Source organism: Pinus tabuliformis, chromosome 1_2 (assembly GCF_031772625.1).
Source record: "Pinus tabuliformis cultivar Carrire ecotype Pingquan chromosome 1_2, CPIR1, whole genome shotgun sequence".
Lineage (NCBI taxonomy): Eukaryota > Viridiplantae > Streptophyta > Pinopsida > Pinales > Pinaceae > Pinus > Pinus tabuliformis.
The window spans coordinates 784,952,303-784,970,333 of record NC_142298.1 but is presented as its reverse complement, the minus strand read 5'-3'; the positions used below and the strand labels follow the sequence as shown (position 1 = coordinate 784,970,333).

Genomic DNA, 18,031 nt, shown 5'->3' with positions numbered 1-18,031 from the left:
CCCTCCTCGAGAACCAGACCTGGGATCTGGTTCCCTTTCCTTTAGGAAGGAAACTTGTCGCATGCAAATGGGTCTACAGGACCAAGAGTGTTGTAGATGGGCAAATCACCAGATAGAAAGCTAGGCTAGTAGCCAAAGGCTTCCAACAAGTGCATGGCATTAATTATGACGAGACCTTTGCTCCAGTAGCAAAGATGGATTCCATCAAATGGATGTGAAGAATGCTTTTCTTCACGGAGACCTATCAAAGGAGATCTGCATGGAGCAGTCACATGGTTTCATTTAGGATTAATCTTTGGTCTGCAGACTGAAGAAATCTCTCTATGGCCTTAAGCAGGCCCCGAGGGCTTGGCATGCGAAGATGGATTCTTTTCTCTTATCACAAAACTTCGAAAGATGTAAGTCTGATTCGAATGTTTGCATGCTTATGACACATGATTCTCTTCTTATCTTAGTTTTGTATGTGGATGATCTCCTAATCACCGGCAGCTCGAATTCAGCCATTGTTGCAGTCAAGAGGGCCTTGCATGATAGGTTCTTGATGACGGACATGGGTCCATTACACTTCTTTCTTGGTCTTGAGATCAGACAGGATGCCAAAGGCATCAAACTCTCTCAGGCTAAGTATGCACGTGAGCTCCTCGAGAGATTTCACATGACTGACTACAAGCCAGCACCGACTCCTTTTCTGTCTGGGGTCCGCCTTGAAGATGGAGGTGACACTCCATTAGTTGATAGCACTCTCTATCGACAATTAGTGGGGAGCTTATTGTACCTCACCCACTCCAAACCAGATCTCTCATATGCAGTAGGGTCAGTTTCCAAATAAATGCAGGATTCGCATGAGCTACACTGGAATGCTGCCAATCACATCCTCCGATATGTACAAGGCACCATCACCTTCGGGATTCACTATACAGAGGTTGCGCCTATATAGAGATTGCATTTTTGTACATATATGGAAATTGTGCATATACGGAAGATATGCGCATATCTTTTATATATATATATCACTTTCTTATATGTGCATATCTTCCATATATACACGTCTTTTATGTATTTGTATCGTATATGCGCAAATTCCATACACAGAAATTGTGCATATACGGAAATTGTGCATATATGCAATATATGCACATAAGATATGTGCATCTTTTGTATATGTGTATCTACCGTATATGCGCAACGTCCGTATATGCGCATATCCTCTGTATATGCGTAAATTTCTTATATGTGCATATTTTCCGTGTATGCACATATTTTATATATGTGGATCACATATTTTATATATGTGCATCTACCGTATATGCGCAACTTCCGTATACAAAAATTGCCCATATATGGAAATTGTGCATATACGGAAGATATGCACGTCTTCCGTATATGTGTAACTTTCGTATATATGCATATCTTCCATATATGTACATATTTTATGTATGTGCATCTACCGTACATGTGCAACTTCCATATATGGAAAATTTTTAATACGGAAATTGTGTATGCGAAATTTTTCTATATGCACATATCTTCCAGGTATGTGTGCAACTTCTATATATACACATAACCTCCATGTATGTGAAACTTTAGTATATATAACTTTTGTATATGTGCAACTTCCATATATGCACATATCTTCCGTATATGCGTAACTTTCTTATATGTGTATATCTTTCGTATATGCATGTCTTTTATATATGTGAATCTACAGTATATGCGAAACTTACATATACAAAAATTGCACGTATGCGGAAATGTGCACATATAAGAAAGTTATGTATATATGGAAGATATGTACACTTCTTCCGTATATGCATAATTTCCATATATGCGCAATTTTCATATACAGAAATTGCGCATATACGAAAATTGTGCATATACAGAAGATATGCGCATATCTTCGGTATATCCCTAACTTTCTTGTATGTGCTTATCTTCCGTATATGCATGTCATTTATGTATTTTCATCGTATATGCGCAAATTCCGTATACAGAAATTGTGCATATACGGAAGATTGTGCATATTTTTCGTCTATACATAAATTTTGTATATGCGCAAATTCCATATACAGAAATTGTGCATATATGGAAATTGTGCATATATGAAGATATATGCCTATCTTCCATATATACATAACTTTCTTATATGTGCATATCTTCCGTATATGCATGTCTTTTATGTATGTGCATCTACTGTATATACACAAATTCCATATACAGAAATTGCGCATATATAAAAGATATGTATATACAGAGGTTGCGTATATATGGAAGTTGCGTATATATAGAAGATGTGTATATACAGAGGTTGCGCCTATATAGAGACTGCATTTTTGTGCATATATGGAAATTGTGCATATACGGAAGATATGCGCATATCTTCTATATATCTGTCACTTTCTTATATGTGCATATCTTCCGTATATACACGTCTTTTATGTATCTGCATCGTATATGCGCAAATTCCATATACAAAAATTGCGCATACGAAAATTGTGCATATACGGAAGATATGTGCATATCTTCGGTATATCCGTAACTTTCTTATATGTGCATATTTTCCGTATATGCACGTCGTTTATGTATCTTCATCGTATATGCGCAAATTCCATATACAAAAATTTTGCATATATGGAAATTGTGCATATACGGAAGATATGCATATCTCTTCCGTATATACATAAATTTCATATATGCGCAAATTCCATATACAGAATTTGCGCATATACAAAAATTGTGCATATACGCAATATATGCGCATATCCTTCGTATATGTGCGTCTTTTTTATATGTGCATCTACCGTATATGTGTAACTTCCGTATACAAAAATTGCACATATATGGAAATTGTGCATATACGAAAGATATGCACATGTGCATCTACCGTATATGCGCAACTTCCGTATACAAAAATTGCACATATATGGAAATTGTGCATATACGGAAGATATGTGCATATCTTCCGTATATGCATAACTTTCTTATATAAGCATATCTTCCATATATGTATATCTTTTATGCATGTGCATTTACTGTACATGTGCAACTTCTATACATGGAAATTCTGCATATACGGAAGATATGCGCATATCTTTTGTATATGCGAAATTTTTCTATACGCACATATGTTCGAGGTATATGTGCAACTTCCGTATATACACATAACCTCTATGTATGTGGAACTTTAATATATATAACTTTTGTATATGCACATATCTTCCATATATGCGTAACTTCCTTATATGTGTATATATTCCGTATATGTATGTCTTTTATATATATGAATCTACAATATACACAACTTTCATATACAGAAATTGCACATATATGGAAATGTGCACATATAAGAAAGTTATGTATATATGAAAAATATGCATATATCTTTCGTATATGCCCAATTTCCGTGTGAAGATACAGAAGATATGCGCATATTTTCGGTATATCCCTAACTTTCTTATATGTGCATATCTTCCGTATATGCACGCCGTTTATGTATCTTCATCGTACATGTGCAAATTCCATATACAAAAATTATGCATATATGGAAATTGTGCATATACGGAAAATATGTGCATATCTTCCGTATATATATAACTTTTTTATATGTGCATATCTTCCGTATATGCACGTCTTTTATGTATGTGCATCTACAGTATATACGCAAATTCCATATACAGAAACTATGCATATACGTAATATATGCACATATTTTTCGTATATGTCTATTTTTTGTATATGTGCATCTACCGTATATGCGAAACTTTCGTTTATGCACATATATTCCGTATATGCGTAAATTTCTTATATGTCCATATCTTTCGTATATGCACGTCTTTTATATATGTGTAATAACCGTATATGTGCAACTTCCATATAAAAAAATTGTGCATATACGGAAGATATTTCCGTATATCTTCTGTATATGCGTAACTTTCTTATATGTGAATATCTTCCATATATGTACGTCTTTTATGTATGTGCATCTACCGTACATGTGCAACTTTCAAATATGGAAATCGCGCATATACGAAAAATATGCGCATATCTTCTGTATATGCGAAACTTTTCTATATGCACATATCTTCCAGGTATATGTGCAACTTTCGTATATATACATAACCTCCATGTATGTGAAACTTTAGTATATATAACTTACATATATATGCATCTTTTGTATATGCACAACTTCCGTATATGCACAACTTTCTTATATGTGTATATCTTTTCTATATGGATGTCTTTTATATATGTGAATCTATAGTATATGCACAACTTCCATTTACAGAAATTGCACGTATACGAAAATGTGCACATATAAGAAAGTTATGTATATACGGAACATAATTAACAATTTTATTGTAATAATTGAATGATTTTTATTTTTATTTTATCATTTACTTTTAGAATTTAATTAAGAATGTTATTAAGATTTTTATAATATTAGTATTTACTCTAATTTTGTGATATTAGTATTTAATCTAATTTTCTGATGGAATTAATAGATTTTTAGATTTAGAAATATATAAAAAATTTAATTTGGATAATTTTAATCAATTTTAATTTACATACGATTGTATTGTAATAATAATTAATTGATAATTAACAATTTTATTGTAAGTATTGAATGATTTTAATTTAATTTAATTATTTATTTTTAGGATTTAATTAAGAATGTTGTTAAGATTCTTGTAATATTAGTATTTAATCTAATTTTGTGATATTATTACCTAATCTAATTTCCTGATGGAATTAATAGATTTTTAGATTTAGAAATATATAAAAATTTTAGTTTGGATAATTTTAATCAATTTAATTTTACATATGATTGTATTAAATTATATGTTGTGATTAATAGAGACTGAGGTGAGGAGAGAGAGTAGGTTTAGTAATAAGTGTGAAAGGTCCACTGGAGAGAGGATATGGTAGTAGAGGGTGTGGGGGAGGTTGGATCAAAAGGTTAATGTAAGAATCCAATTATCACTTATTTTCCATCATTCATCATGGTTGAGGTTGTTCGGGTGTTTGCTTGTTTCTATAGCTTCTCTAAATTTTCTATGGTGATAATGATCATTTTTGGCCACTACTCTCGAGTTTTCAATATAGACATGATTGTTTTTACAGGAGTGTTCAGCTAGGGATGAGGTTTTTGAGCGGTTATGTTTTATGTCAGCAGCATGTTCTTGAATCCTAGTTTGGATGGACTGACCAATGCCAGCTCAAGAGAGCGTTTTATGGGCTGAAGAAAGCACCCCATGCTTAGTACACCAGGATAGATAGCTACTTCATCGAGTTGGGATTCACGAAGAGTGAAGCAGATGCGAACCTGTACCACATATTGGTGGAAGGTAAATTGTTGATCATTGTACTTTATGTTGATGATCTCTTACTGACAGGTGATGATCAGTTGATCAAGTCTTGCAAGCAGGACCTTGGAAGAGAGTTTGAGATGAAGGACATGGGGCTCATGCATTACTTTCTTGGCATGGAAGTATGGTAGGAAGATGGGGAGTTGTTTGTGTCTTAGGGAAAGAATGCCAACGAGATACTCAGGAGATTCCGCATGGAGAGCAGGAAACCCATGGAGACTCCTCTAGTAAGTAACTAGAGGAAGGAGGATGCTATTTTAGGAGAAGTAGTGGAAGCTACTATTTACAGGAAGCTTGTGGGTTCACTCATGTACTTGGTGAACACATGACCGGATATGTGCTATGTAGTTAACTAGCTTAGTCAAGTGATGGTTAGGCCTACCAGGATGTATTGGAATGTGGCAAAGCATGTGATGAGATACCTAAGGGGCACTTCTCAGTATGGATTATGGTACAAACGGGCAGAGGGAGTGAAGCTTCAAGGCTTCATTGATGTAGATTGGGCAAGGACTCCATCTGAGAAGAAGAGCACATCAGGAGGGATCTTGAGTATTGGGCCAGCAGCAGTTTCTTGGTACAACAGGAAACTAAGATCGGTTGCACTTAGTTCGGAAGAGGCAGAGTACATGGTTGCGAGTCAGGCAGCATGTGAGACCATCTGGATGAGGAAGATCTTGGTTGGTTTATTTGATCAGCAGATGGATCCAACTGTGGTTTACTGCAATAATCAGAGTTGTATCAAACTCTCTAAAAATCCCTTTAGAGTTGTATCAGAGTTGTATTGCGTAGTTTTGGAAGCATTAATTCCCTTTAAATGTGTGTTATTCATCCTATGAGTTACGCAAGAGATTAGGGGCTTGGAGAGCTACAGAATTAGCTAGCTAGCTTGTGAGCTGAGAGAGTTGAGCATACTTGTGCGGAATTGTTCTAGTGAGAACAAGATTTGTATCTTCACTCATATTTCTGATATATGCAATACATATAGCGGGGTTTTGAGTAGTGGATTTCCCTAGATACATCTTGTGTTATGTGTCATTGATTTATCTTCTTCTTGTTCATATTATTTTCATCGATCCATTGCCTTCCGCTGGTTGAAATGAGAAGTAGATTCTTGTCCTATGCTTTAGTACATTGCATGAGCTTGTGAATCTACATGGTTTTCTACAAAGGGATCAGAGTCCTCTGTTCGAGACAGGCCAACCAAACGTCCACAGAAAATGGCGCATGCCAGAAATAAATGCACAAAATCCCCACCAAGAGAAATAGACCAGAGAAGAAAGTCGTCACTTTCTGGAAATAGACCGGGTGGAATGAGGGATAGTTAAAGAATATAGAATGTTATAAACGGAAATGGACATACACACAACTTGAAGGATCTGCCAGATCAAAAATCCCAACCAACGTAGATCAGAAGAATATGATAACTAGGATCACTGCCAAAAGGAAGGACCCTCGATGGGCACCTGCATCTCCACCACCCCCAAGTTGTAGTGGAGTCAAATCACTCATTTACATAATCAGAAAGAATGATCCAACGATCATAGAGAACTCCAGGCATCAGAAAGATTTCAATTACCACCGAGAAATAAAAATCATCAGGAAATCACCGCCACATAATTTCGCCACACCAGAGATATCAAGTACGAGTAGTGCAGCAAACCATAAGCAGTAATGTGCATAATTCATAAAACAAGGAGAGTACCCCTCGAGATACAAATCCCCCATGCAAACGAAGACTAGAAAGAAATGTAAACAAGAAGTAGAACAAACCATCAAAAACCTGAGAAAGGAAGTTCCAGTGGAAACTGCAAATACAAACGTGGCTTAGAATGTAATCGAGAGAAAATTTAACAATAGAAAGATCACAAACATCCCAAGCACCTCCACCTTCTATCACAGCATATGATACTTAAGTCTTTAAATGAACGCGAGATATAAAAATATGCAATCCGTTTCTTCCAAAGATATAGAATTTTAGTTTGGTCCTATTGAACCCCAGATACAATATCGCCTCGGTTATTAAAATATTACGAATGCCTTTCCAGGAAAACATGAGGCCTCTTGTGCGGTGTCCACCAGTGTAGTACCATAATCAAATAGAGGATGTAAAGTGCAACGAGAAGTAGTAAAAATATACGTAAGATCTCTGGTACCGGGGATAGGAGCATTCCAGAGAGATGTGTGAGATGACTCATCCTAGCACTAGACACATGACTAGAAGGGGTGCCAGCCTATGTCTATTATTCAACCCCCAATCTCTAACAATACATACAACCTAGAAATGTGGAAGACTCATAATATACTAATATCGACAAGCCATGCTCATTCTCCTAAAATCCTTGTCTTCATATAAAAGTGATAAAAGATACATATACCTAGCATTTAGAGAATCATCCATTCAGAAACATTGATGATTAAAATTCCATGGACACCTCATAACTATCTGTTAAATCTCTTGGAATGATTAATCCACTTTTCATTCAAGTCCCAAAAAGCCATGCAATCTCTGATACTATGCAATCAAGGTCCTTGAAAGCTCAAAGGTAGGTTATTACAAGGATACACATTACCAATGACAATGACTCCAAAACAATCTCATTCAATGTCCATAACAATCTGAAACTGCTACAATATACACTCATAATTTCTCAACCTCACATATGTTACACAACTTGATCCAACCTACCTGCCATTCTCCTATCCTCCCATGAAATAATTATTTAGATATTCAATATAAATTAAGTTTAATTCATATAATTGATTCATAAGCATAGAAATGTATCTTTGTTAGAGTTCTAATACAAGTTTACATAGTAATCCATAGCTTATGTGATCAGTTAATTAATTCATGATCAAATGAATGAGTGATCAACCACAAGGGAAGTTTTCATATATTGTGCATGTTCGTTATATAACTAAAATTTTGTTAGTTTTACAACATCGATTAGATTTGTCTCCTTGTCTCCTCATCTTCCACAAATATTAACAATTTCTAATTTATTAGTGTTATGCACCCTAAACTTGTAAATAGATAATTATATCCATCTATCTTAATGCCAGAGTGATGCTTAAGAAAAATACATATACTTGGTTAGTAGTTCTTCTCAAACTCATATTTTTGTGAAGGCTTATGCATGGCTTGTCATTTTTGATAAATATAGGCAATTCAATGTTCATTTATTGGGACACATTTTAATCATCTTGTATGAGGGCACTTATGTTGTTGACTTTTGTATAACGTGCTCAAAGATAAATATGTTTCTTTCTTAATATCTAGTGGTTAGCTTTGACCTGGGATAATAAAGATTGAGTTCAATAATTTCAATGTCTTAATTATCGTAACATTTATCTTCATAACAACATAATTATCTTAACATCCAAAGTCATACCATATAAATACATGCACGATAATGCGCTGAGATTTTGCAAGCTTCACTTAATTCCCTCAATACATGTTTTTTGGTCTTGACCATGATATATTACAACTAACCTTAGACCTTTTTTGCCTAAATATGTTTGGTCTACATAATATTTCATAAATTTAATAAAAATTTTAATTATGCATCATTTATGATTTCCTACTTAATTTGAACACTTGAAATTTTGAAAAGTCCATATTATGGACTTGAAGTTTTAACACTTACCATATGCATTATTTCCATGTTATTAGATCTAGCAATATTGGCTTTTGTTAATGTTATTAAAAATAACAACATTATATATTTTTTCCAAGTTATTAATGATATAGATATTCATTTTATATAATTAAGTTTAACAATATTATAAATCATTTTCTATGATTCATGTTATTTTTGTATGTTAGGTGAGTTAATTTTCATGTTGTTAAACTTAATAAAAATATAAGCTTTTCTAAGAGGTTTGTTATCTCTCAATTTGTACATGCATGAAAAAGCCCCAAAACATAATGCATAATATGATATAAACCTTTTAGGAATATCACCCATTGTCACCACAAGAACTTTTGCTCTCACTTTAGAACTTTAGATTAGCTCTCCTTTGACTCAAGGGAAGCTTAGTTAAAAGAGAAAAAGGTGGTGCTAAAGGAAGGCTTAATTAAAAGAGTGTCATGTTAATGGTAGCCTCAGTAATTTTTTTTTTATAGATATTTTAGGTTTTTATGGAAAAAGGGAAAATGGTGATGGGGGAAATAAAGAATAGTGTCAATGTCTTTCTAGGTCTATGGAGTCCGGAAAAATCAAATGACAAATAGGATCAAGAAGAAAACTTTCTTAAGCAAATTATCTAATGCTTTGTTGATTACAACAAGAAGTTAGAACCTCTTAGCTAAATTAACCCCTCAACTAATCAAGGAAAATCATGAAATCATGGCCCCATTAGAAGGGATCCCTCCAAAGAAAATCCCTACTACAGAAATTTGGAATATGGCCTACCAATGAGAATTAAAACTATCACAAACTAACAAAGAAGAGGTTTAAGAAGAACCTTTGCACATCCTCTTTCCAAATGAAAAAAAGTATCTTTCAAATAGATCGACTTTGATAACTTTGTAGTAATCTTGAATAATCGTAATTATACATTTAATGACGTAGAAAAACAAACCAAGAAAAAACTACTTTGAAAAATATAAAAATAATAAAAAATTAGAATACAATCAACCGATAAAAAAAAATGACTCTATGTCACCACTCTACGGGCTCATCAAACTACAACTGATAATGATAATGAAAAAACAAATGGTATAAAAAACCCTAAATATTTTACATTTGTTTGTGCATTAATTTCTTGTTTTAACATTTCCATGTTTATAGTGACTTATATAATGTTTCTATAATGTCTTTTGCATTTGCACTCATACCATTAATGATTTTTGGAATAGTTTACCTAGCATTTTTTAGCCCTTTTTTGTTACATTTTAAAATGTAAAAGTAGTTCTAATGTTTTCAAACCTCTCATTTATCAACAATCTTGTTATTTATTAGTAAATTTTTGGCGGTTGCAAAAATAATAAGATGTCCAGGAATTTATAAGAATGTATTCACTTTCTATATTGCAAATTCTATGGATGATTATTGTGAAGGACATTTGGGAAATAGAATGAATAATAAGAGCATAAATAATTATTTATATATATAGTGGTACTGTGCACATCATTGCTCTTTTTATTTCTTGGATTTCCAGTTATGTTTTCTGTCTCGACCAGAGATGGTCATGCTAAAACCTTGACAACCCTGCTAACAATATGCACCTAGCTATATAACGATTATTTGACTATATAAGCAGAGATATATAGTGTGGAATATCTAAACAGGAAGCATTGTATATCTGTATCTGCACTACACTAGCATATATATTGCTTGTATGGCATTACACAACCACAATGGCTGAGTCTACCTGTGCCAAACTCATATTACTTGTATGCCATTACACAACCACAATGGTTGAGTCTACTTGTGCCAAACTCACGGTCACCTGCCAAACACTTTTAGTGTCTGCTCAGAAATAAGCAACTTGCCCTCAGACTAGCTGTCAGCTTAGAAATTAGATCATGAGCAACCTACCCTAGACCAATTGTCAGTTTACAAATAAGCAACCTGCCCCCAGACCAACCATAAGATTATGGCAAGTTCCATGAGCTAAAATGGCTCAATGGCATCCAGTAACAACAAGCAGACGCTGTTTATTCGTATCATACATAATGGGTGCAGAGTATAATCGATGGTTGTCACTAAAAACCTCTATTTACCAAAGCTTACGCAATTTACGCATGCAAGTTTCTACAAATTTGAAATTTTCATAGAACTTGCAACTTTACCAGACACTGCGTTACCAATGTCAAGATTATTGTATTAGGGATTACAGAGCACTATTGCTTCATAAAACAATCACTCCCCTTACAATGGCTTTATTGGTCTCCAAATCAGTAGTCTCATAAACAGGAAACTCTTTTTGGTACACGCTCATGTTCATGTCGATTTCTACCAAATTCTCTAGCTCAAACAGGTCAGAACTTGAACAACTGACATCGTCATCGTCTTCCTCATCTTTGTCTTGTTTGTCAAGACCCTTAATTACCATAGCTTCCAAAATGCTCTTTGCTTTTTGATACTTAGTAATTATGTCCTTTGCTACTGCTGCATGCCAGTCCTCCTCAAGAATATGAAATTGCAATTCTTTGCTGAGCAGTGAAAGCTTGTAGGCATCTATAGATGGATATGTATGTAGATTATTAACAGGATTCGGCTTATGGAGATACTTGTCCCTAGAGGGGTTAGTGTCCTCATCTAAAGTTCCACTTGTTGGATAGAAAGTCACGGATCTTTGACTCATCCCACTACTGTTCTTCGATCCTCTGGATGTTTTACTCAAACATGGCCTAGATTGCACTGAAGAAGAAGATGAGTCAACAAAGATGGGTTTTTTCTCAGAAGAATAATATGAATTGGAGTCACTTACAGACAAAGATAATGAAAGCTTCGGCTTCTTGGTACTGCTAGCCATAAACAACGAATTGAAAATTTGCGAGCTTCCTGCCTGGAGAAGTTGGCTTCTTAGGCTTCTTGGAATCCTTCCGAGCTTCAGAGTTTGAATTCAAAATTGGCCTGATAATCTACAGGGATGAAAGGCTTCTCCGTAGAACGAAAATCCCCATCTCTAACAGATGATTTTCCATGTAAAGCTGGAGTGCATTTTCTACCAACAGCCCATTTCCCTACTCTGTCTTCAAAACCCACATGATGTAAATTTCTTTCTATGTTAGCAATAGAAATAGATGAAGTTTGTCTGCAGAGAGATTCCGCATCTGAAGAGAAATATGGGCAGCTGGAGGTGGAATCCCTTGTATAATCATCAAAACACAGTGCTGCAGATAACATATTAGACTGATAGGACGGATAAATTTCTCTGTGCTTGCAATATGCAGCCTCAACTTCGTTTTTTTCAGCATCAAAAACACCCATCTTGCTAGATCTTCGACGCATAAATTTTTCCCTATTCCAAAGCAACAGCCTGTCATGTGATACATAAACCCAAAATCCCAATATCCCAATGGCAACGCTAAAATTAGTTTTCTCACCAGCAGAGGCAACGATAGCCAGAACCACTGCAATCGCGATCAGCACCGAACTCGTCCGGAAGCTCATGCTGAGCAAAGAAACTATAACCGACCAAAGGTTCTTTCAAGTTCAACAAAATATGGCAGCGCGGGTTCTGAGATTCAAAATTCCAATCTGGAGCACCATTATACAATTCAAAATTTGGTGGCAATTAATATCAGATGGTATGGGGAATGGATAGCATATGATACACGACATGCCATGATACACATGCCGCTCGTTTCAATGGGCATCAATACAAACAACGAGATGGATGATCACATCATGCATATCTCCATCACTATTAACCAGAAAGTGTTTGCCTGAAAATTAAATAGATGTCAGAGTGTCTGTGCCCTGAGGTCCGTAAGGAGTGTATTAATGGATCAATAGATTTGGAAATAGACTTTGCCTTTTAAAAGGCAAAGGAGCCTGACATATTTATTTTTAAGCGTGTCATCTGTTCTGGTAGACCAATTAATCGACTTGAATAAAGTCATTTGTGTCTACGCTTCAATTTAGCCGAGAGTCCTCCCACTGCTCAAAAGCTGCGTATCGAATTTTGCAATACGATAGAAGTATGAACTTGTTTCTCAATTGGTATCTGAAATTCAACAGTCAAGTTGTTTATAGTAACAAGTTGTTCATTGTAAACAGTAACATCCTGAATATTTTGGTGTCCGGCAAATCTTCCAGCAAGGAACTCAAGCAAAAGCTCTTGCTCCTCAAGCCAGCCATTGATGAAATCTCCAAGCTTTCTTCTCAAGTAAACGTCCCCGCACTGCAAAGAGGCCACCCATTCAAAGACTTTCAGATGCAGGTCCAATATGGTCTTCATCTCGTCAAAAAATTAGAGTGACTGAGCAGCTTTAATGTATACAGAAGCTATCGATATGCAAAGCAGATCCTAAAGATAGAAAAGAATGTCAACGATTTTTTGCTCACCCAAGGCCTGGCCGACCTTATCCTTGATGTCCACAAGCTAAATGTAGATTTCAAGAATTGTAGCGAACGATCTGAACGTGTTGAAGAAATGGGTCGGCATATAATTGAGAGTGTGAATGCCAAATTCACTAGTGATGCAAGTTTCAATTCCTTCATGCTTCAACAAATAAGCATAATTCAACTATTTCATAGCTCCATTGATGGGTTTCATGAAACTACAATGGATGACCAATCCACCAGTATCTGCAACTCCCAAATCCCGGATATACCTAGCTTTGTAGTGGGTTTGAATATTCCTGTCGATGATGTCAAACAAATCCTATTCCAGAATGAAGTTAATATCATTGGGGTCGAAGGGATGGGTGGAAGCGGAAAAACCACCCTTGCATTAGCCATTTGCAATGATCTTCAAGTCAAAGTAAGAACAATACCCCCTTTTAATCTTCACTCCAAAGTTCCATTTTTTTTTCTTCATTTCAAGGCTTGAATTGCTTATTCTTTTTGTGATTATCAGATTTCTTCCAAAATAATATAGTTTTCATTACTGTTTCACAATCTCCAAATGTAAAGGCGCTTTTAGAAACTCTGTGGGACAAGATAATTGGAGCTGGTAGGCCTGATTTTCAGAGTATCGAGGATGTGCATAACCAACTGTAGAAAAATCTCAGTTTAAAAGGAAATCGACGAACTTCGGTCGTTTTGGATGATGTTTGGTCGAGATCAAGTGCCAAACAGTTATTGTTTGATGCAAAGGGATACAAGATAGTTATCACAATCAGGCAGGATTACAGCATTCCAAGGACAAACAGCAGCCATGTGTATCACATACCCATGTTGCAGAGGGCTAATGCCCTCTCCCTTTTATGTTTCTGGGCCTTTGGATAGCCTTCGATTCCAGAAACAGAAGATGAATATCTTGTTAAACAGGTATGCATTAGACATACTATTTGTTATCTCATATTTGTCTATCTATCCTCCTATTTAAAGATTAGTATACAGTGTTCAAACTGAGAGCGATTTTCCATGGATAAATGGTTTTCCAAGTCTAAAATTGCAACATTAAGAATAATAGTGGGGGTAATAAAAGTACATAATTTTTTTTTAATACTGTAGATTTCTGGAGAAGAATAAGTCAACGTTTAACATGTATAATATCTATAGGATGAAGCAATGTGTATGGGTTTACCACTTTCCCTCAAGGTGATTGGAAGCTCCTTGCGTAATGAGCCCCGACTAGTTTGGGAAAACGCCAAGAAGAAACTTTCAAGGGCAGAACCTATATCACAATATCACAGAGAGGAGCTTCTTGATTGCTTGGAAACCAGCATAGATGTCCTTGATCATGAATCAAAGGAGTGCGTTTTTGGACTTAGGAGCATACCCCAAGTGTAGAAAATTCAACGTGTACTCATTATTGGATATTTGGGTACGTGTCCGTGGAATGGAATGGCAAGACGCTTTTGTTGTCTTGTTAGAACTTGCAAGTCGAAATTGTTGGAATATTAATTCCAACTGCAGGTTGCGGACGCCGAGAGTTGGACAACGACGGCAGCACAAAACCGCTCAGCAAAAACCACCAGCATATCGGACCGCCTTCGACCAGCAAGCAGTTTCCGTATGATCGAGCCCGATACAATGTAATGCAGCCACGTGGTCCTCTACATACGTCAGCAAGTCTGACATTTCGGGACGTAAAGTTCAGCATAAAGAGGCCTTCCGAAATCCTCCACCGCCGTCCGATTTGCTTCTTCGTCCTCCGCCGTCCATCAACCAAAGTTGCATTTGAGCCAGTAATTAAAAGCTTTGTGTGGAGTAAAAGGAATTCTGGTTGACCGCGGACTAAATTAATTAAATGCCATGCTGAGAATTAAATGGCATTTGCAGAGGGTTGGTAAAACTCTTAAGTTTTACGGCATGTATTATTTTGTTTTGATATACACGTTATGTGATTTTTTTTATGTATGGTATACATATTAAAAAAAGGGAGTTCACGTTTTTGGAGTGTTGACCATTGTGATATGAGCTTGCGGTAGCAGGAAAGAACAGGGGGAGAAGCATTGAATTTTTATTATGTATTGACCATTTGAAAAGAGGCAGAAGCAAAAAAAAATTAAGTGTTGTTGCATAGCAGTGCATATGGAAAAACGGTGGTGCGCATATATTTTCTTTGAGTTGACCTTTGTTGATTTTGCAAGGAGGAAATGAATGCACAGCAGTGCGAGTGAAGAGAACAGGGGAGCAACTTGCAAATGGAATATAGGTTTTTCACACAGCAATGTGAATGTGAATGCACAGCAGTGCAACGTAAGAATAACCAGGTTGAAATGTAAGTTTTTTTTTTTGTTCAAACGAAGTGGAGCACATAACATTTCTGAGGAAGCATATGTAAAAGTTTTTTTTACAGCAGTGTGTAAAAATAGTTTTACACCAGTAAATGTAAAAGGGTTTTACAGCAGTAAACCCAACACAGTAAATTCTCAGGTGGAGACATAGTTTTCTTTTTGTTGGTTGAAATGTTTCTTTTTGGTAAATCCCTCTCAGCAAAGAGGATGAATATGTATCAGGCATATATTTTAATGAATAGAAATCTTTTTCTGGGTATGTAATACTCTGTTCTAGAAATTATTTTTAAAGCTTCCCTGTGCACAAAAGGATCCCGTGGAGAGAAGGAAACAGAGCATTGCCTCTGTGTTTAGTTTTATTTGTTTTTGGGATTTTACCAGAAAAATCCCCAACAGAAATCTCATAAATCTCACAAGCGATCCTGGGTGAATAACTTGTTCAAATGTGTTACTCTAACAAATCTGTTGATCGTGCTGCTCTCTTCATATAGAATGAACTTCACAGAAATGTTGAGGCTTAAGTACAAGTACTCGAGCAAGTTCAGGCTCTATATTCTTTGCATGATTTCTAACAGAATTTAGAAATATGGAAGGTAAGCTAAATCCCTTGCGCATCAAGTGGTTTTTGGGTTCATACAAGGTTTTGATGTGTCAGGATTCTAGCCATCTCATTTGGCTGTGGTTGCGAGCTTTCATTTTCTCAACATGACGTAATGCGTGATTTAGCCTTGCGTCTGGCAACCCAAGATAATGCCATCCATGGTAAAAGACTTTTCATGCCTCACAAGGAGAATGGTATTCCTAGACAGGCTAACACTCAAAGATCAGACATCTACAGCTCAATTTGTTTCAATTCATACGAGTCAAACTCCTGACACTTCATTTCCATTTCTGATTATATTTATAATAAACTCATAGCTTATCAGTTCAATTCACTAATTTTCCCATTTATTAATGTAATTGATACGCATTTTCATTAACTTAGCATACTGACTGTTACATTTCTGGGATGTATAGGTCCAATGGAAGAGCAAGATTAGTGTCAAAAAGATATTTCCCTCACGTGGAAGCTTTGACTTTATTCTTTTCCGCAACTGAATACTGTCTTCCAACATTTTTACATACTACGCCAAAGCTTAAGGTTCTTATCATATATAATTACAATACAAAACGTGCAATACTTAATGGGCTGGCGAACTTTTCTTCAGTTACCCAGCTCAAGTCTCTCTTACTTCAGAAGTTGATTGTGCCTCCTCTTTACGAGTACTATAGATCCTGGGAGTGCTTGGAAAAGTGATCTGTCTCTCTATGTGAGGGTTTGGGAAATATGAATCTATTTGATAATGTACAAACCTTAAAATTCCTGAAGTTTTTAGAAATGAACTTTGATCACCGTAGCGATTTGGAGGAATTGCTAGCAAACATATGCAGTTTAACTTCCCTGGAAAGGTGTCTGTCACTAATTTCCATCTTATCCAAAAGTTACCTGATGACTTGGGAAATTTAAGGTCACTTAGGTTGCTGAGATTGTCTGCATGTCCAAGCTTGTCAATGCTTCCTCCTTCCATTTGCAGACTTCAGCAACTAGAATTTCTTGATAAATCACTATGCATGTCTTTGAAGGACCTTCCCATGGAATTTGATTAGCTGTCAAAGTTAAAGACACTGGAAATGAATGAGTGCTCTGGACTGAAGATGTTGCCTAAAGAATTAGCCAATCTAAGGTGTTTAATGTTGGAAATAATAATCCCAACCACTGCAATAAACAGTCGGACAACAACCATACTTGTTAGATGTACTTTTTGCAGGTTGTGTCTTTGCTTGAAGACATTTTTGTAGGTTGTGTCTCAGTGTGAAGATAGAAGGACCGAAGCCAGACGCGAACCACTCAGAAACTCAGAAAAGGCATTTAAAGAACTTATGTACTTAGATAAACAAATATGGGCAAGCATTAATTCAACAACCTTGCCCACACTCCAGGAACACCTGTGCGACTCTGATCACACTCAACAACAACATCAAAATTAATTTCGCTCTGTCATGAATTAAATGTAAAAATTGTCTATTGAGTTAAATATGAATGTAAAATTCATTTTGAAAAAGAGAGCGTAGAAGAGTAAGACGATGTGGAGAGGTTAGAGAGCAAGTAGAAAAAGAGCGCAAGTCTCTGTGGAGAAAATTGTGGAGCAATTTTTGGTGGGCGCGTAAAACAACAGTTACTGTGTTTTACTGTGTAGTGTTGCGCATAAGTTTAAATCACTGTAATTTTTATTTTACTTGATGAATGAGTGGCAGTCTCATGTAAATG

The 18,031-nt window shown here is 35.8% G+C and overlaps 1 protein-coding gene and 1 pseudogene across 1 annotated transcript; one reads left to right on the top strand and one right to left on the bottom strand.

The window, feature by feature from the left end:
- Positions 1 to 11,216: 11,216 nt before the first annotated feature.
- LOC149208210 (protein BIG GRAIN 1-like B) lies at positions 11,217 to 11,843 on the bottom strand. Its single transcript, XM_089398268.1, has one exon. The coding sequence runs from the start codon at positions 11,841 to 11,843 to the stop codon at positions 11,217 to 11,219; it is 627 nt and encodes a 208-aa protein (XP_089254394.1).
- Positions 11,844 to 13,016: 1,173 nt separating this feature from the next.
- Positions 13,017 to 17,653, top strand: LOC149208209 (putative disease resistance protein At5g47280; annotated as a pseudogene).
- Positions 17,654 to 18,031: the final 378 nt, after the last annotated feature.

Bases quoted from the DNA above. Each gene is read 5' to 3' on its own strand.
- LOC149208210 (XM_089398268.1), bottom strand. From the start codon at position 11,843: ATGGCTAGCAGTACCAAGAAGCCGAAGCTTTCATTATCTTTGTCTGTA.